The sequence below is a fragment of the Muscardinus avellanarius genome, assembly GCF_963383645.1.
Source record: "Muscardinus avellanarius genome assembly, chromosome: 3".
Lineage (NCBI taxonomy): Eukaryota > Metazoa > Chordata > Mammalia > Rodentia > Gliridae > Muscardinus > Muscardinus avellanarius.
The window spans coordinates 7,413,496-7,434,371 of NC_137788.1; the positions used below are offsets into that span (position 1 = coordinate 7,413,496).

Sequence of the window (20,876 nt, forward strand, 5' to 3'; positions counted from 1 at the left end):
GGGTATTTTGCAGCAACCTTGTCTCCAACCACGAGGTGCTGCCACACACACTCCCCGCCCCTCCCCGCCCACCCTTACCCCAACAACCTCAACTAGACATTGTCAGAAATACCCTGGGGCGCACCCTGCTCTCTGGAAACCACTGCCTTGTATCAACCTCATAAGGGAATCCAATTCTGCATCAGAATCACCCGTACACTTCTTGTGCACGGTACTGGGGATGGAGCGGAGCTACACTCCCAGGCCTCTCTTTTTATTTTTTATTTTTGTGGTACTGAGGAGGGAACCTCTGAGCTAAACCCCCGGCCTTATTTATTTTTAAGTTTGAAACAGGGTCCCACTAAGTTGCAGAGGGCCTCGTTAAGATGCTGAGGCTGGTTTGGAACCTGTGATCCTCCTGTCTCAGCCTCCCAAGTACTGAGATTACAGATGTGCAGCCCCACGCCTGGCCAACAAAGCAACTCACCGTTTTACTAGTAGGAGATGCCCTTCTCGTGTTTGTCAATTTGCCCGTGAAAGGCTAGCATGTGAAAGGCTAGGCAGAGGCAGAGGCAGAGTCGTTTTCTAAAGGTGACAACGGGTTCAAGGAAGGCAGGTGTGGACCCCGCCCTCTGGGGCTCCCGCGTGGAAACCATCGCCAAAATAAAGAATAAAAAATAGGGTGGGGGTGTAGCTCAGAGGTCAAATGCCCCTGGGTTCCATCCCCAGACCCCGCAAAATAAATACATAAATAAACAAATAAATAGGCTGGGGGATGTAGCTTGGAGATAGAATGTCCCTGGATCCAATCCCCAGCAACACACACACACACACACACACACACACACACCCTGCCCAGGGTGTGATTCTTTGTCACCTGGGTTCTGGAACACTAAGAGTGTTCCCACCACTCCCCCAGGCGGATAGAGGGGCGGGAAGAGCCTAGCCCCTACTCTGCAGCTGGGGAAGACTGCCTGCTGCCGGGGCGGGGCAGGAGCTCCAGGACAGGGCTCCCAGCTCCTAAGATGCTAACTTGAGTCCTGTGTTGCTGGTGATAGTGATGAAGGTATCCACCCCTGCACTGGCAAAGAACTTCAGCGATTTCACACAAAAGTAAAAGTCATGGCAGGAAAGGCAGGCACCGCCGGGCATGGTGGAGCACAGCTGTAATCCCAGGACTTGGGAGGCTGGGGAGGAGGATCGCAGGGTGGAGGCCAGGCTCAGCGGGTACCAAGACTCTCAGCAACCTAGCAAGACCTTGTTTCAGAATAAAAAATAAATCGGGCGTGGTGGTGCACGCTTGTCATCCCAGCATCTGGGAGGCTGAGACAGGAGGATCGCGGTTCGCAGACAGCCTCAGCTACTTAGCGAGGCCCTTTGCAACTCAGTGAGATCCTGTTTCAAATAAAGAATAAAAAATAGGGCTGGGGGTGTAGCTCGGAGGTCAAATGCTTCTGGGTTCCATGCCCAGACCCACAAAAAATAAAATAAAATAAAATAATAAAATAAAATAGGACTGGGGGGTGCAGCTCAGAGATGGAACTCCTCTGGGTTCAGTCCCCAGTAAAACACACACACACACACACACACACACACACACACACACACAAACACACACACACACACAGAAGCAATTACCCTGCAAAGTGGTGGAGAATAGTAATTGGAGAACACCCCTCCGTTCACATCTTACACGAGTCTGGTCACCTCCGCCGTAAGCCCAGCCACACAATCTCCAGGATGCCGTATGCGCGCGCACTTTTCTACAGAGCTAAATATGTAACGACAGGAACGACCACCACAGCCGACCACCATCTGAAAGCCTCAAGGGCTGGTATTCACGCGTTCACTATCAACGGGCTCTCCCAACGCCCATCAGAAACCGAGCCGTACCGCAAAGGGCCCCGGTTTGCCGAAGTTTCCCACTTTGCAATGTTATCGGAAAACGCAGGCCACACTTGCCCTTTTCTGTCTTCTCTGTCGTCATCACATTTGTCTTGAATTTAAATAGGACAGGGCACCGTCCTGAATCGAACAGAATAGCCGGTGGCCATTTCCAAGCCGGCGTTTTCAGTCCCCTGACCTTCACACACAATGGAAAACTTTCTTCACATACAGTTCAAAAGGAGCCACGAGTGTCCCAGCCCCGCTGACATTCATTATCAAGGCAACCGGTGCTGAAATGATTATCATAAATCCGTAAAAGCTGGTCACAATCAGGGTCTGTCCCTACTGCCCAGTTTTTTCCTCCTTTGTTATTTAAGTTCCTACAATAGGAAACATAGCAAGATGAATGCTTTCACATGGAGTCCTTACAAGTTCTTATCATTGTAACATTCTTAGATAAACGGGAAATGAAACCCCTCAGTCATATTTTGCCACTGAAATACTCAAGAAGCACTTTAATTTTTTTTGCAGCGAAGGGGAGGGAACCCAGGGGCATTCTACCTCTGAGCTATACCCCCAGCCCGAGTTTTTAAAATTTTTTTTCACGCTTGTAATCCCCGCGCTTGGGAAGCTGAGACGGGAGGATCGCACAGGTTCGAAGCCAGCCTCAGCTACTTAGTAAGGCTCTCGGCAACTTAGTGAGACGCTGTTTCCAAATAAAATATAAAATAGGTCTGAAAGTATAGTCCGGAGGTAGAAAGCCTCTGGGTTCCACCCCAGAACCACCACCAAAAAAAAAAAAAAAAAAAAAAAAAAAGATAAAAATAAATAAATAAAATTCTTTTTACATCTATTTTTTTTTTTTTTTTGGTGGTACTGGAGTTTCTGGAAACCCTTCTACCTCCGGGCTACACTCCCAGACCTATTTTATATTTTTATTTCGAAACAGGGTCTCTTAAACCAGGGAGTCTGGCTTTGAACCAGCGCGATCCTCCTGTCTCACCACGCCCGGCTCTTTTTAAGTGTTTTGAACCAGGGTCTCACTGAGTTGCAAAGGGCCTCGCTAAGTAGTTGAGGCTATCGGTGAACTGTAATCCTCCAGTCTCTACCTCCCAATTCCTGGGATTACAAAGGTGAGCCAGCACGCCCAGCTTTTCAAAAAGCACATGTACTGATGCACACTTCTAATCCAGTACTTGGGGGACTGAAATAGGAGTGAGGCTCTCTGCAACTTAGCAAGACCCTGTTTCAAAATAAAATAAAAAATAGGTCTGGAGGTGTAGCTTGGAGGTAGGTAGAGTGCCCCTAGATTTAATCTCTAGTTCTGCAAAAAACAGAAAGCTGAGCATAGTGGCACACACTTTTAATCCCAGCATTTGGGAGGCTGAAAAAGGAGGACCGCAGTTCGATGACAGCTTCAGCTAGTTAGTGAGGCCCTTCGCAACTCAGTGAGACCCTGTTTCAAAATAAAAAATAAGAATAGGGCTGGGGGTGTCGATCAGAGGTAGAGTGCCCCTGGGTTCCATCCCCTCCAGTATCGCAGAGAGAGAGAGAGAGAGAGAGAGAGAGAGAGAGAGAGAGAGAGAGAGAGAGACTGACTTGTACATTTGTAACCCCAAGACTTGGGAGGCTGAGACAGGAGGCTGACAGACTAGAGAACAGCATTAGCATTAGTAAGACTGTCAGCAACCTAGCAAGACCCTGTTTCCAAACAGAGTATTGTTTGTTACAAACAAACAACAAAAAAGGGCTATGGGTGTAGCTATGTAGCTAGAAGGTACAACACCCCTGAGTTCAATTCCCAGTAACCTCCCCCTACCCCCCTCCAAAAAAGGAGAAAAGAATGAAGAGTCCAAGATGGGGGAAATATCCTACATCCCAGGCCACTGAGAAAGCTTACAGACAGTGCCGCCAACCTCCGTGGAGGGTGTCTTACAGGAACGTGTAAGGTGTACAGACTTACGTAGCCAGCTGTAGTGGCGCACACTGGTTGCCCCAGAATCTGGGCGACTGAGACGGGGTACCACAGGTTCCGGGCCTGCCTCCAAAATTTAGTAAGACCCTCAGAAACTCAGTGAGATCATTCAAAACAAAAAAAGAGTTGGGTGGGGGTGTGGCTCAGACGGCCCTGGGTTAAATCCCCAGGACCAAAACAAAACAAACTTGGAATTGCAAAATGGGAAGAAGCCAACGAGGTCAGCCGTGGCTCTGAGGCGCTGAGGGACAAAATTGGAGGTTCATCTTTTTGTCTTTAGAGGATGGTGAAAAATTGTGAGAGCTGCTGACATCATTCACAAGAACAGATTATCTAAAATGTTTCTTTTTTTTTTTGTAGTAGTAGTGATGGAACTCAGAGACATTCTACCTCCCAGGTACATCCCCAACCCTTTTTATTTATTTTTTATCTTATTTTATTTTATTTTTATTTTTTGCGGTACTGGGGATAGAACCCAGGGGCATTCTACCTCTGAGCAACACCCCCAGCCTTATTTTTTAATTCTTTATTTTCAAACAGGGTTTCACTGAGTTGCAAAGGGCCTAAGTAGCTGAGGGGCTGGCTTCGAACCTACGCAATCATCCTGCTCAGCCTCCAAAATGCTGGGATAACAAGCATACACCACAATGCCCTGCTTATGTATGTATGTATGTATGTATGTATGTATGTATGTATTGCAGTGCTGGGGATGGAACCCAGGGGCATTCTACCTTTGAGCTACACTCCCAGCCCTATTTTATATTTTATTTGGAAACAGGGTCTAAGTTGCTGAAAGCATCACTAAGCAACTGAGGCTGGCTTCAAACCTGTGCAATCCTCCTGTCTCAGCCTCCCAACTGCTGGGATTACAAGCACGTGCCCACCATGCCCAGCTCCCTCTTAATTTTTTTTAATTTATTTTGTGTGTGTGTGGTACTAGGCATAGAACCCAGAGGCATTCTACCTCCAAGCTATATCCCAACTTTATTTTTTATTTGGAAACAGAGTCTCATTACGTTGCTAAGAGCCTAAACTGCTGAGGCTGACCTCAAATCTGGGCTCCTCCTGTCTCAACCTCCCAAGTGCTGGGATTACAGGCGTGCACCAACACGCCCAGCTCTCTGGTCACCTTTTGAAGGGTCTGTCCTTACCTGGCTCCCTACAATGTCAAATTCAAGGATGACATGAAACTAAAAAACATTTGAAATATGGAGTAAGGATTCAAAATTAACCAACAAAATGGAGCTGAAAGTCACATGGAATGTGCTGGTTGGCCTCGCATCTCCATGACCAAATAGCTAACAAAGCCGGCTTAGGGGAGCCAGGTTTCCTCGGCTCACACGTGTAGCGGCCCGATCCAGGGACGGCCGGCTCCAGGCCAGATCATCAGGGTGGACAGAAGCTGCTCACCTCAAGGCAGCCAAAATGAGGGGGAGGGAGGGGGGACCAGGGACAGCAGAGTCCCCAAGGCCACCCACACCTGCAGGAAGCCGTCCTCCAGCCTGACTCGGCTCAAGCCATCGGTGGGATTCTCCCACCGATGAAGTCAGAGCCCTCGAGAGCCGTGACTTCACCTGGGCTGCCGCCGCACTGCCAGCGTGGGAGCCCGCCGGGGACGGGCCACGTCTAAACCATCACACGCGGCGAGGCAGAAGGTGGTGCAGAAAATGCAAAGACTTGCACGAGAGCAAAACAGCAAGCTTAGAGAAGAGAAGAACCGTCGAACACTAACAGGGCGGGCGGCCCGGAGCGGCGGGGGCAATAAAGGCCCCGAGACAAGGCTGCTGAGAAGCTGCAACCCGGGGCGCCCCACAGCCTGCCCTGGTGTGGGGCTCTGCCCACCCCCGGCCCGGCCCAAAGTCCAACCCCACACCGGAGGCGCCCACGGAGCCAGGCCGCTGGCGGGCCGGGGAAACAAAGTCACGTGGAGACAGCTGGGGACAGGGGCGGCCTGGTTTAGAAATGCAGAAAGTGGTAGGGAGTGGAATTATGGAATTGCAAAATGTTTCTGCTGCTGGTTGGCGATTCCTCCATAACTACACCCAATGCCACGTGACCCAGTAACTCCACCCTAGTGTGCGTCCCAAAGAACTGAAAAGAGGTACTCAAATCAAAAATAGTCTTTGCTTTTCTTATTTTTGGTGCTGGGGGTTGAACTCAGGGACATTCTACCTCTCAGCCCTATTTTTTAGTCAAAATAAATAATAAAAAATATAAGCCAGGCGTGGCGGCGCGCGCTGGTAATCCCAGCATTCGAGAGGCTGAGACCTGAGGATCGCGGTTCGCGGACAGCTTCAGCTACTTGGTGAGGCCCTCTGCAACTCAGTGAGACCCGGTTTCAAAATAAAGAATAAAAACTAGGGCAGGGGGTGTAGCTCGGAGGTCAAACGCCCCTGGTTCCATCCCCAGACCCGGAAAAAAAAATAAAATAAAATATATAGCTTGGAAGTACAATGCCACTGAGTTCCATTCACAGTTCTGCGAAAGAAAGGAATAAAGAGAGAGAGAGAGAGAGAGAGAGACAGAGAGAGAGACAGAGAGAGAGAGGGGAAGCAAGCCAGTTTGCCAAGTTGCTGACAATCTCTAAATTGCTGGGGCTGAGCAGGGTGTGATGGCTCGTGATCTCAGCATTCGGGAGGCTGAGACAGGAGGATCCCGGTTCGCGGCCAGCCTCAGCTGCTTAGTGAGGCCCTTTGCAACTCAGTGAGCCCGGTTTCAAAATAAAGAATAAAAAGGGGGGGCTTGGGCTGTAGCTCAGAAGTAGAATGCCCCCTGGGTTCCATCCCCAGTACCACAAAAAATAAATAAATAAATTGCTGAAGCTGGGCTCAGAACCTTTGATCCTCCCACCTCGTACCTCCCGACTACTAGTATTACAGGTGTGAGCCGTCATACTCTGCTTCCATTCTGACCTAACTGTACATGAAAGCTAGCATTAACAAATCACTCCGATTCATGCTTTCTTTTTTTTATATTTTTTATTTTTGGTGGTACTGGGGTTCCTGGAAGCCCTTCTACCTCCGGGCCACACTCCCAGACCTATTTTTACATTTTTATTTGGAAACAGGGTCTCCTAAGCCAGCGCGCGCGGCTGGCTTCGAACCTGCGCGATCCTCCTGTCTCCGCCTCCCGAGCGTGGGGATGACAAGCGTGCGCCACCACGCCCGGCCCCGATTTATGCTTTCTTGAAAAAAAAAATATATATATACATGGTCTGAGGGTTTTATACGTGTGCTTCTTGTTTCTGATACTAGGTATTGAACCCAGGGCATTTTACCTCCAAGCTACATATTCAGTCCTTTGTTTTTTCTTTTTTTTAACTACCGTGATAAAAGAATCCCACACTGCCGTTTGCTCTGTCTTCCTGACGAGCCTCTTGGGGTTTCCTTGGAATCTGGCTTCCCTGGCAGTGCGGCTGGGGTGCGCCCGGCTGGGGCCGGGCGGATGGGTCGGGAGCTGTGGCTCGGGCACAGCTTGTTTGTTTCGGCATTATCTTCAGTATCTTTTGTTACTGGTGATTCCGTTTTTGCCCCTACTTTTCATAAATGTGGTTTCCTCTTCTGGTAGATAATCTAATCCTTTCTACTCTTTCATGTAAGAATCCTTTAACCTAGAGTGTCTTTAATTCTGTTTTTTGATAATAAAGACTATTCAGAAAGGAGCCAGGTGTGGTGGAACACACTTGTAACCCCAGTACTTGGGAGGCTGAGACAGGATGATTGCAGCTTACAGGCCAGCCTCAGCAATTTAGAACCCTCAGCAACTTAGCCAGAGACTGTTTCAAAATAAATAAAAATAAAAAGGGCTGAATGTATAGCTGGAGGCGTAGGATGGAGGTAGAAGGCCCCTGGGTTCCATCCCCAGTACCACACACACAGAAAAATGTATTTCTAAACCAGGCATGGTAGCATGACTGTAATCCCAATAGATGGGAGGCTGAGACAGGATAATTCAAAAATAAAAAATTAAAAGGCAAGCCGGGCGTGGTGGCGCACGCTTGTCATCCCCGCGCTCGGGAGGCGGAGACAGGAGGATCGTGCAGGTTGGAAGTCAGCCTCCCTGGCTTAAGAGACCCTGTTTCCAAATAAAAATGTTAAAATAGGTCTGGGAGTGTAGCCCGGAAGTAGAAGGGTTTCCAGGAACCCCAGTACCACCAATAAATAAATAAGTAAATCGGCTATAGTTTAGAGGTAGATGTCTATGGGCTCAATCCCTAGTACCAAAACAAAACAAAAAAGTACCTCTAAAAAATAAGTCAGTCTCTAGTCTACTAAGGAGGCTGAAGTAGGAGGACCACATGAGCCCAGGAGTTTGAGGCCAGCCTGGGCAACACTGGGAGACCCCATCACAGACAAGAAAGAAGGGGAAGAGCCGGCGTGATGGCGCACGCTTGTAATCCCAGCATTCGGGAGGCAGCGATGGGAGGATCGCGGTTTGTAGACAGCCTCTGCTACTTAGTGAGGCCCTGCGCAACTCAGTGAGACCCCGTTTCAAAATAAAGAGTAAAAAATAGGGCTGAGGGTGTAGCTTGGAGGTCGAATGCCCCTGGGTTCCATCCCCAGTACCACAAAAAAAAAAAAAAAAAAGGGAAGGAAAGAAAGAAAGGAGGGAGGGAGGGAGGGTCAGATGGTTGCTCTCAAGTGAGAACTTCTGCCCCAAATCCTCACCCCGAATCCTCACCTGGCCTCCCACCCCACTGAGCTGAGTTCCCAGAGAAGACAGAAACCGAGGGCGCCTCTGTGCTCCCCCCAGGCCTGCTCAGCCGTCCCGGTTTCCTTTCGGCCGCCCTGGCTTCCTCAGCCCACCATGGTGAGAACCCCTTAAGCCGAGGCAGCGGGGACCCAAGCAGAGGGCGCACTGGCCCACGCTCACGGTGCCCCGGCTGCCTCCTGGCACCTTCCCTGAGAAGGCTCAGGAAGTGACCCAGGCCACAGGGCGTGCCCACCCAGCCCGCTGCCATTCTGGGCGGGGCGGGCACCAGAATCCTGCACTGGCGGGTGTTCCGCCACGCTCCCGGGGAGGTCACTGGGACCTCTGAGTCACCCGCTGCCGAGTGCCCTGCAGTGAAACCCAGACTGCAGACCACATGCGGCAGGGACGTTCATCCCACGCGCGTCCTTGACCGTCCTCCGGTCACCTCTCTGGCTCCTGCGACCCTGATGACAACCTAAGGCACGCCTCAGGTGACAGAAAAACACCGAGATCATTTGCCCAGAACCACCTGCCACAGGTGTTACTTTTCTAAAGGGATAAAAAGTTCAAGCTTGCTGGGCATGGTGGCACAGGCCTGTAATCCCAGTATTTGAGAGGCTGAGACAGGAGGATCGAAGGTTTGAGGCCAACTTCAGCAAATTAGGGAGGCTCTCCACAAATTTGTGACAACCTGTTTCAAAATAAAAGTAATCTGGGGGCCGGGCGTGGTGGCACAAGCTTGTAATTGGGGAGGCAGAGACCGGAGGATCGTGGTTTGCGGACAGCATCAGCTACTTAGTGAGGCCCTTCGCAACTCTGTGAGACGCTGTTTCAAAAAAAAAAAAAAAAAAAAAAGACTAAAAAATAGGGCTGGGGGTGTATCTTGGAGGTACAATGCCCCTGCACTCCATCCCCAGTTCCACAAAAAAAAAAAAAAAAAAAAAAAAAAGCTGGGAATGGTGGCTACACTGTAATACCAGCACTTGGGAGACTGAGACAGGAGGATCACAGGTTTGAAATCGGCCTCAGAAACTCAGTGAGGCCCTCTGCAACTCAGCGAAACCCTGTTTCCAAACAAAAACTAGGAAGCCGGGCGTGGCGGTGCAAGCGTATAATCCTAGAACTTGGGAGGCTGAGACAGAAAGATGGCAGCTTCGAAGCCAGCCTCAGCAGCTTGGCGAGGCTGTTGGCATCTTAGCGAGACCCTGTTTCCAAATAAAGAATAGGGCTGGGGGTGTAGCTTAGAGGTAGAATGGCCCCGAGTTCAATCCCCAGCACCACGGGGAAGGGAAAAAAAAAAAAAAGGCTCAAGCTTTTTAAGAAAGGTCAGAACAACTGAAGAAAAACTGGGTCAACAAATTCAACCAGCTGAATAAGCAAGTATCTATTAATCGGTGGCATGAATAATCTCTAACATTTCATTCAAACTAATATTAATGCTGTCGTTATTACTAAAGTTGCCAGCCAGGCGTGATAGCATATGCTTGTAATCGCAATAATTGGGAGGCTGAGACAGGAGGATCGCAGGTTCGAAGCCAGCCTCAGCTACTTAGTGAGGCCCCCCCCTGCAACTTAGTGAGACCCTGTTTCTAAATAAAAATAAAACCGGACTGGGGGTTGTGTAGCTCAGAGGTAGAACGCCCCTGGGTTCAATCCCTAGTGCCAAGAGAGGGAGAGAGGGAGGAAGGAGGAAGGAGGAGGGCCAGGCAGTCACCAGGAGGGCCAGGGAGGTCACGCTGTGAAATCATCCAGGGGCGAGGGCGTCGCTCAGGGGTAGAGCGCTTGCCTAGCATGGTGAAGCCTTCAGTTCAATCCCCAGCACCCTACAAAAAATAAAGACAGCCCAGTAGTACATGTTTTAGCTTACAGGAGATTTAAACATGGCAGATTTCATATAAAAAATAATTCAGGAGGTGCTGGAGACCGACCCCAAAGTAGCAGGTACTCTACCACTCAGCCCCAGCCCCCACAGAGTGCGTGTGGGATTGGGGACTGAATCCAGGGGTACTCTATCCCCAAGCTACACCCCCAGCCCCAGTTTGTGTGTGGAAGGGTACTGGGATTGGATCCAGGGGCACTCTACCCCTGAGCTACACCCCCAGCCCTTTTTCTAATTTCTTTGTTTTGAAACAGGGTCTGGCTAAGTTACGACATCCTGGCCCTACGTGCCGAGCTTCCGGGCGTGCACCATCATGCCTGTCTCCCAGTACTTATTTTATCTCCGAGGCTTTGAACGTTTATGACGTGCTCAGCTAAGTGGAAGCAGGCTCTCACACACTCGGGCATGGCCTTTTGAATACCCTTGCCAAATGAAAATTCTTTGTCCTAGAACCCTGAGCAGGTATTAACGGATATTCGCAAAAAGCTCGGAAGCAAGATTTGCCCTTGCCACGTGAGGCTTGATGGTGCGGCCTGAGGACCCCAGAGGACCCCGCCGCTGGCCGGGCGCCGCGCCCACCTGACCCCCACGCCAGCCTCCGCCAGCCTCCTTCGGCAGCGATTTGAGCCCAGCGGCGCCCAGGAGGGAAGTGAACTCAAGCCGGTGCTTTCTGCTACTTCCTATTTGAAAATGTTTGAAATGCATGGCAGGAAAAAAAGATTAGGGATTATCCAAGAATTTTAATTACCTCTCCCTTATCCTTGTTACTAATTCCATATGTAATAGGAAACTGACATGAATTAGTCAAGGTATTTTAAAAGTAAACAAAATCTGTTTGACACAAGGGCTTTAATCCCCCAAATCATAAGCAACCCTATTTCTCGGCCTCTACCTCCCCGTTCGTTCTCATGGTCTCTCGGCAAGTTACTATAACCTGTCCCTTGCAACATGGGGGAGAGAGGGGCGACACGCCGAGGCTACTGCCAAAGAAATGGCTCCCGGGGCCGGGAGGAGCTCAGTGCAGACCTCATCCTCAGCACGCGAGGCCCTGGGTTCAAGCCCCAGCACTGCAGAAAAGGAGGAGGGGCCAGAGAGAGAGAGGGGGAAGAAACGTTCTCTAAAAGGAGAGGCTGGCCGGGCGTGGTGGTGCACACTTGTAATCCCCGCGCTTGGGAGGCTGAGACAGGAGGATCGCGCAGGTTCGATGCCAGCCTCCGCTACTTAGTGAGGCTCTCGGCAACTTAGTGAGACCCTGTTTCCAAATAAAATATAGAATGGGTCTGGGAGTATAGCCCGGAGGTAGAAAGCCTCTGGGTTCCACCCCCAGTACCACCAAAAAATAAAAAAAAATAAAATAAAAGGAGAGGCTGTGCATATTAGGAAGAGCTCAGCATGTCTTTGTTACATTTTATACACCAAACAAAGGTGCGTTCATCTCTCTGAGTTTTAAAATATATTTTGAGTCTAAAGACATATTGCTAAGTGTTTTATACTGTGATTGAAAACTGGATAAATAAGTAGTTAGTTAAAGAATAAAATCAAAGATCCAGACAAAATAATTTGCTTTTTCACAAACCATACTTATCAGTGAATTAGCATAACAAAAAATGTAATGAATGAAGAAATGTCATTTTTTAAACAAGTTGCAGTTCAGGAATTCTGGTGTTTTTCCCAGCTCTGTGGAGTTTGAGCTGTTCCTGGCGGCGTCCTGGGATCAGGGCAGGATTTCAGGGCCTGGGGGGTCTGGGCCACAAACACTCCAGGCCTCTCCCAGGGAGAGGTGGCAAAATCAGAGGCGTAGGGCGGGTGCCACCCAGAGGGCAGAGGGCTAAACCCAGCCCTGGGGAGCGCAGCCAGACATCTAAGCACTTTTTAAGGACCTCGTCTCTTCGTCAGCCAGCACTGAGCCATCCGCAGGAACGCGTTTTCCCGGGAAGGCTACAAAAGTAGGGAGGACCTCTCGAAGTCCCCTCCAACTTAGTCCAAAGTCCTGGGTAGTGAGGACTTGGGCGAGAACAAGGGAGGGACAGTGGACGGGATGCCACTTGGCCCCAGAGTGCGAAAAAACCAGCAACTTAAAACTCTAAAGAAACTCTCAAGATGCGGCTCTGTAGGTGGGAGTCTGAGAGAGGAGGGTCATCACAGGTTCGAGGACAGCCTCAGCAAGCAATGGAACTTGCATCTAGAGACCCTGTTTCCAAATAAGAAATAAAACACAGTGAAGGGTGTAGCTCAGAGGTAGAATGGCACTGGGTTCAATCCCAGAGGCACAAAAGAAAAAAGAAAAGAAAGAAAACCCTAAAACAAAGGCTGGGACGTGGCTCAGTGGTAGACTGCTTGTCTAGCATGCCGAGGTCCTGGTTCAGATGCCCGCACCCTCCAAAAAAAAGAAAGAGAAGAGGGAAAGGAGGGAAAGAGGACGCTCTTACACAACTGGGCAAAGGCTCCTGGGAGCGGTCACAGAGGTTACGAGATGTGGGTTGGCTTAGCCACTCTGGGGGCGGTCTGAAGTTAGACACAAGAATTTCCCTACCGCCCACTAATTCTAGGCATCTGCTCCTAGTGTCGTCCTTACTTTTTATTCTGAGACAGGGTCCTGCGAAGTTGCCAAAGCTGGCCTCACACCTGCGATCCTCCTGCCTCAGCCTCCCGTGGGTCTTGGGTTACAGGCGTGCACCAACACGCCCGGCAAGTTCCGATCCGCGCTCTGACATGAATGAGCCTTGAAAACATCGCAGTTAAGTGGAAGTAGAGTGGCGAAAGGTCACGTGTCATGTGATCACACTGGCATGAAATGTCCAGAATAAGAAATCTAGAAAGAAACACACTTTGCGGTTGCCAGAGACTAGGAGAGGGCAGTGGCTGTCAGCAGCGTAGGATTTTTTTTTCTGGGGTGACGAAAATATTCTGAAATTATCGACAGTGATCATGATGGTCGCACAACTTTGTGACTACACCAACATCATGAATTGTACAATTGTGTGTGTGTGTGTGTGGACACGCACGCGCGTGATACTGGGGACTGAACCCGGGGGCATTCTACCTCTCTGTGCCGTATCCCCAGCCCTATTTTTATGTTTTATTTTGAAGCAGGGTCTGAGTTATAGTGGGTGTAAGTTGCTGAGGCTGGCCACCACCACAAGATCCTCCTGTCTCAGCCTCCCAAGTACTGAGATTACAGGCGTGTGCCACCATGCCCAGCTCTGCCCTTTTATTTTGAGGGCCTCATTAAGCCGCTGAGGCTGGCCTGGAAGCTGGGATCCTCCCATCTCGGCCTCCCAAGTACTGAGATCACAGGTGTACATCACCACGCCCAGCGCTAACATACTCTTCTCCCTGGGGTTCTGGAATGGAAGGAAATTAACCTTCAGATATATGTTACAGGTTTTAAAGATGTTCTCAATTCAGTTCCTTTGAAGTAATTGACTCTCTGCCGAGAACCTTTAAAAATAAAATAAAAAACTTAGCAACAGATCTTGTGAAAGTTTTTAATCTAATAATATCCTAAAGCTAAATGAGAAAGTGGGCAAAAATATGTCTAAAACATAGGGGAGAAATCCTAAGAAATCCAGGACGACTGACTGCGGCAGTCTAGTTCTGAGATGGCGGCCGCTCTGCAAGGGACGCGCAAGCAGGAGACCGCCTCTGCTCCTGTCAAAACTTCTACCTCCGAGCCACACCCCCGGCCCTATTTCTTTTTTTTTTTTTTTTGGTGGTACTGGGGTTCCTGGAAGCCCTTCTACCTCCGGGCTACACTCCCAGACCTATTTTTACATTTTTATTTGGAAACAGGGTCTCCTAAGCCAGCGCGCGTGGCTGGCTTCGAACCTGCGCGATCCTCCTGTCTCCGCCTCCCAAGCGCGGGGATGACAAGCGTGCGCCACCACGCCCGACATTATGACCGTATTCTTAATGCACTATTTAAATCTGTATTTTGTAGCAAATCAACATTTTACATTTTCATTTATAAAGACAAGTTGGCCGGGCGTGGTGGCCACGCTTGTCATCCCCGCGCTTGGGAGGCGGAGACAGGAGGATCGCGATGATTTAGAGCCAGCCTCGCTGGCTTAAGAGACCCTGTTTCCAAATAAAAAGATATATATATAAAATAGGTCTGGGAGTGTAGCCTGGATGTAGAAGGGCTTCCAGGAACCCCAGTACCACCAAAAAAAAAAAAAAAAAGAGAAGTTGGAGGCCAGGCATGGTGGCACACGCTTATAATCCCAATACTTGGGAGGCTGAGACAGGAGAATTGCAGGTTCACTGCCAACCTAAGCAGGCTCTCTGCAACTTAGTGAGACTCTATTTCAAAATAAAGAATAACACTCTTGGGAGGCTGAGACAGGAGGATCGCACGGGTTCGAGGCCAGCCTCAGCTACTTAGTGAGGCTTAGTGAGTACCACCAAAAAACACACAAAAAAAAAAGAAAGAAAGAAAGAATAAAAAATAGGTCTGGGGGTGTAGTTCAGAGCTAGAATGCCCCTGGGTTCAATCTTCAGTATCACAAAAAAAAAGAAAAAAAGAAAAGTGGATTTTTATTTTGTTTTGAAGCAACTCTGCCCCTGCCAAATCAAAGCCACAGAAGCAGCAAGTTGTAATGGTCGGAAACCTCAACCAGAAGGCAAGAGTAACAGACTCTTGGTGGATTTCAGGATAATTTGATGTTCTATGTTTGTTCAACTCTTATGAATGAAAACTTCGTCTAAAAAATTATATTTTCCTATCCTAGAAAGCAATAATAACAGTGATCCAGTCTTTCTGTGTATGGCCTAAAGTATTTTGTGTTCCTGGGGATTGAGCCCAAAGGCATTCCTCCTCTCAGCTACAGCCCAGCCCTATTTTATGTTTTATTTTGAAAGAGAGTATAATCCCAGTACTTGGGAGGCAGAGGCAGGAAGATCCGAATTCACACACAGCCTCAGCTACTTAGTGAGGCTCTCAGCAACTTAGTGAGACCCTGTTTCCAAATAAAAAGTATAAAATAGGTCTGGGAGTATAGCCTAAGAAAGAAAGAAAGAAAGAAAGAAAGAAAGAGAGAAAGAGAGAAAGAAAGAAAGAAAGAAAGAGGGCTGGGGGTGTAGCTCAGAGGTAGAATGCCCCTGGGTTCCATTCCCAGTACCAAAAAAATATATATATATATAAATATATATATATATGTATGTATGTGTATATATATATATATATATATATATATATATATATATATATATAGTGGGAGTGCAGCCCAGAGGTACACTCTCAGTGCCACACCAAAAAAAACCAAAACACCAGACTCAACATGGCAGCTATAGCTCTCAAGATTTAGCCAAATTTTTTATGGTCTGATAAACCCAACGAGGCAATCGGCAGACCGGCAGACCGGGCCCTTGAAATATTGTCTAGCGAATCCCACGTCCACGCTGCGGGACTGAAGTCTGCTTTAACTCTGCTGATTACCTGTGATGTTTTTCAGTAAACAACGATGATCTGTCAAGTGAAAATCAAGAAGTAGAACGCTCTGCTATCTGAACAACTCTAGTTACCCCCCCACTCACCCCATCACAGTAAATGCCCCTGCTGACCGGTACTGGGATGGATGCCGCGGAGCCACGCTTCTACCTCTGCACGTATGTTCTACTGACAGGAAGCAGACAACACACGCGTAAATAAGTAAGTACCCAAGGGAGCCAGAAAGGGCTAGATGCCGCAAAAACAAAAGGTGAAGTAGGAAAAAGAGGTTTCAGGAGTTTACTTATTTATTTATTGTGGTACTGGGAGTGGAACCCAGAGGCTTTCTGCCTCCGGGCTATCCTCCCAGACCTATTTTTTATACTTTATTTGGAAACAGGGTCTCACTAAGTTGCTGAGGCTGGCTTCGAACCTGTGCCATCCTCCTGTCTCAGCCTCCCAAGCGCTGGGATTACAAGCGTGCGCCACCACGCCAGGCCTAGTTTCAGGGGTTTAGAAAGAGAAAATTTCAAATAGGATAGTGAGAAGTCTGTGTGTAAACTGGATAATAATAACAGTGGATATTAATAATTTGGCTTTGAAATAAACTACATGATTACATTTATCTTAAAATATTCACATAGGCCAGGCAGGGTAGCACTGGCCTGTGATCCAAGTAATTAGGAGGCTGACAGGAGGATCAGAGGTTCAAGGCCAGCCTCAACAACTTAAGGTGAGGCTCTCAGCAACTTAATGAGACCCTGTTTCCAAGTAAAAAATAAAACAGGACGCCGGGCGTGGTGGCGCACGCTTGGGAGGCAGAGACAGGAGGATCGCGCAGGTTCGAAGCCAGCCGCGGGCCCTGGCTTAGGAGACCCTGTTTCCAAATAAAAATGTAAAAATAGGTCTGGGAGTGTAGCCTGGAGGTAGAAAGGCTTCCGGGAACCCCAGTACCACCAAAAAATAAAAAAAATAAAAATAAAAATAAAAAATAAAACAGGACTGGGGGTGTTGCTTGGAGGTAGAGCACCCCTGGGTTCAATACCCAGCACTACGGGGGAAAAAATATCACATAGCTTTCTCTTTTCTCTATCTCGATTTCTACTTCCTAGCCCGGCATGACAGTGCACACCCCCAATTCCAATACTTGGGAAGCTGAGACAGGAGAATCACAGGTTCAAGGCCAGCCTCAGGAAGCAGTGACACCCTCATCAAACTAGCAAGAGCAGTCAGGCGTGGTGGCAAGCTTGTCATCCCAGCATTTGGGAGGCTGAGAAAGGAGGATCAAGGCCAGCCTCAGCTACTTAGTGAGGCCCTCTGCAACTGAATGAGACCCTGTTTAAAGATAAAGAATTAAAAAAAAAAATAGGGCTGGGGGTATAGCTCGGAGGTAGAATGTCCCTGGGTTCAATCCCCAATAGTGCAAAAAATGAAAAAAAAAAGACTAACAAGACCCAGTTTAAAAAAAAAAAAAAAAAAAAAAAGGCCTAGGGGTAGCTGGAAAATAGAATGTCCCAGGGTTCAATCCCCAGTACCACAAAAAAAAAAACAAAAAAAAAAAACCACAATCTCCTTATCTCCTTGACTATAGAGAGGGCAGACTGCCTGCACACCTGTAGATACTCTGGCAGGCATGACAAGGACATCTCCTTAACATTGTGATTTGCGAAGATACCTACAAGCAAAGTGAAATTTGGGGGTTCTACACAAAGCAACTAGTTAGTAGTCAATTGCAATTTATGAGAACACTGATCATTCCAGGAGTTTGTATGTGATCTTTATCCCATTCATAATTATTCAAGGCAGCTGGAATACACACAGCTGCTCGCTTATGATTCGGCCTTAAAATTTAAAAAACCCAGAGCATGGGGCTGAGGGTCGAACACAACGGTAGGGTTCCAGCCCCAGCACTACAAGGAAGAAACCTCAGACATTCGTGGAAATGACGATCTTCTCAACCGAGCCCCGCAGAAAGTGCCTCCAATATTCATTTGCAATATTTCAAACAAAATCGTTTCATTAGTATTTCGTGCAATATTCATAAGGCATTTTCTAACATACACGCTGAAAACTGACAAATGCAACAGAACAAATGATGTTTTTCTCTTTTTTTTTGTAGACATGAATCCCAAAGTACCACAACCGCATCAAGAAAAGCTCAGAGAGAACGAGCAGATCACGAATGACTCCGGTAGTCAACACGCTTTTCCCGTAGGATTCCCGTCAGTCCGCCATAATGCAGGGATTCCAGGGCTGCAAGTTACGCCGTGTAGCCAAGGCAGTTAAGTAATGGAGGGCAAACGTCGGTGCGTGGACAGACTTTAAAGCCGTGGATTTTTAACAAGAAATGTTATCTCTGGCTGAACTGTCCTAAAATACCCATTCCAAGCACATATATATTTTTTAATGTGTGAGATTTTTCTCAAGACTTTCTTTTTACCCAGGCGTGGTGGCGCACTCTTGTCATCCCAGCATTCGGGAGGCTGAGACAGGAGGATCGCGGTTCGCGGACAGCCTCAGCTACTAAGTGAGGCCCTCTGCAACTCAGTGAGACCCTGTTTCACAATAGAGAATAAAAAATAGGGCTGGGGGTGCAGCTCAGGTAGAATGCCCCTGGGTTCCATCCCCAGTACTGCATAAAACAACAAAAAAAACCAACAACAACACTTTTTTTCTCCCCTTGGCCATTCATTTCACATCTGGAACAAACATTTTAAACCTAGCTTGATGTAACTTTTAAATCAAATCAAGGGCATTTCGATTCTTCATGACTAAGCTCTGGACTCAGCAGAGTGGGCAGAATGTTAGAAATGAAATAAAAGAAGTATTCAAAGTTTATCATCCTCACACGAAGATGTCAGAACAAAAGAACACTTCCTCCCGTGCCCTTTAATCAGTAAACACCAGACTCCTCTCCGTGTGTCGTGTGGAGGAGAGAGGTGGTTGCAAAGCTCCAGGAACTGGAACAGGACGATTTCATCTCAACTTCTAACAACCTCCCTCCCTCCCTCCCTAAAATTTCTTTTGATTTAAAAATATATCCGAAGAACAGGTTCCAGTACTCAATAGAAGACACCTAAGATTACTTTGCTCCGAGGCCAAGGGAAATGTTTACCATTTCTGGAGCCTGTATCTGCAATGCGTAAGCTTTTCGTTGGCAAGACCAGGCAGAATGAGAAAGCATAGAAGGCTGGAAAGGTTAAGAGGATGAAGGTTAAAAAGGCAGCAAATACTATCTGCCTCCCAGCCATGAAGTCATCTCGGTCCTACAATCCTAGTCGAGGCCAAACAAGCAAGCCTCGCAAGACCAGAAGCCCCGCGGATGCGCGACCCGCCGCCGGGTCACAGCTCTCATCGGGCTCTCTCCTTGGGGAAGAAAGTGGGAGGGAAACGAGAAGTCGGGGCGCTGAGCGAGGAGGCGGAAAGGGGCGCAGTCGTGGTGTCCGCGGTGCAGCCGCAGAAGCCGGATCTCGGGAGAGGTGCGGAGGAGTGGGCTCTTATGTAAGCACGCGCCAAAAACTGCCTGCACCCCCGCTGGATGCGACGCGCACACCGCACACGTACACAGCCCCCCACCCGGGCCGACCCTCGGCTGGCCCACAGGCTTCCCTTCAAGTCCCCCCAAACCAGCCCTCCAGGGGGAAGTGGGACTGACCCTCGGCCGGTGCACAGGTCCCCTCTACATCGGCCTGCAACGGAGAAGGAGGGCTGACCCTCGGCCTGTCCACACGTCCCCCAAATAAGCCTGCGATGAGCGGGCTGACCCTCGGCCAGGGCAAACATTGCCCCCCAAATCAGCCTGCAATGGAGAAGGCGGGCTGACCCTCGGCCTGTCCACACGTCCCCCAAATAAGCCTGCCATGAGGCGGGCTGACCCTCGGCCAGGGCAAACATTGCCCCCCAAATCAGCCTGCAATGGAGAAGGCGGGCTGACCCTCGGCCTGTCCACACGTCCCCCAAATAAGCCTGCCATGAGGCGGGCTGACCCTCGGCCAGGGCAAACATTGCCCCCCAAATCAGCCTGCAATGGAGAAGGCGTGCTGACCCTCGGCCTGTCCACACGTCCCCCAAATAAGCCTGCAATGGAGAAGGCGGGCTGACCCTCGGGGGGCTGCAAATATCTCCCCCCAAATAAGCCTGCAATGGAGAAGGCGGGCTGAGCTCTTGGCCGGTGCACACGTCCCCCCTCTATCAGCCTGCAATGGAGAAGGCGGCTGACCCTCGGCCGGCCCACACGTCCCCCCAAATCAACCTGCAATGGAGAAGGCGGCTGACCCTCGGCCGGCCCACACGTCCCCCCAAATCAACCTGCAATGGAGAAGGCGGCTGACCCTCGGCCTGTCCACACGTCCCCCAAATAAGCCTGCAATGGAGAAGGCGGGCTGACCCTCGGCCGGCCCACACGTCCCCCCAAGTCAACCTGCAATGGAGAAGGCAGGCTGAGCTCTCGGCCGGCCCCCAGGCACCCCAAAATCATCCCGCTCTGGGGAAGAAGGACTGAGCTCCCGGTCCCTAGGTCCCCCAGCCTCCCGCGCCGGGGGGGGGAGGACTGCGCTCCCGGCCCCCCGTCGCCCGCTCTGGGGCAGGGCTGAGCTCCCGGCCCCCCGTCTCCGCGCAGCCCAGGGGCGCAGCCCCGCGGCTCACCTCGCGCGGCCCGGCCCCCGCCCAGCAGCAGCGCGGCCAGCAGCAGCCGGGCGGCCGGGGCGGGCGCGGCGCGGCCTCGCGGCATCGCGGCTCGGGCGGCCCGGGCGGCAGCGGTGGCGGAGCAGCCGGCCGCGGGCGCTCCCTCCTCCGACCGCGCGGGCTGGAGGCGGCGGCGGCAGCTAAGATGGCGGCGCGCGCTCCGGCCGCGAGGGGACCCGGCCGGGCGGGCGGGGACGCGGGCGCGCGCACGCGGGCGGGGGCGCGCGCGGGCGGGCGGGGGGAGGCGGGGGCGCGCGCGGGCGGGCGGGGGGAGGCGGGGGCGCGCGCGGCCGGGGCGGGGACGCGCGGGGGGGCGCGCGCGGCCGGGACCGCCGAGCCCAAAGAGCGACCCC

The 20,876-nt window shown here is 50.1% G+C and overlaps 1 protein-coding gene across 1 annotated transcript in view; it reads right to left on the reverse strand.

Annotated features, from left to right (window-relative positions):
• Positions 1–20,569, reverse strand: part of CLSTN1 (calsyntenin 1) — a gene marked incomplete at both ends in the record, with an annotated part of 54,511 nt that extends 33,942 nt beyond the window's left edge. The window contains one exon of the mRNA XM_080691275.1: positions 20,485–20,569. Within this exon, the coding sequence (XP_080547401.1) occupies positions 20,485–20,569 (85 nt within the window). The remainder of the gene's footprint in view (positions 1–20,484) is intronic.
• Between the last annotated feature and the right edge of the window lie 307 nt (positions 20,570–20,876).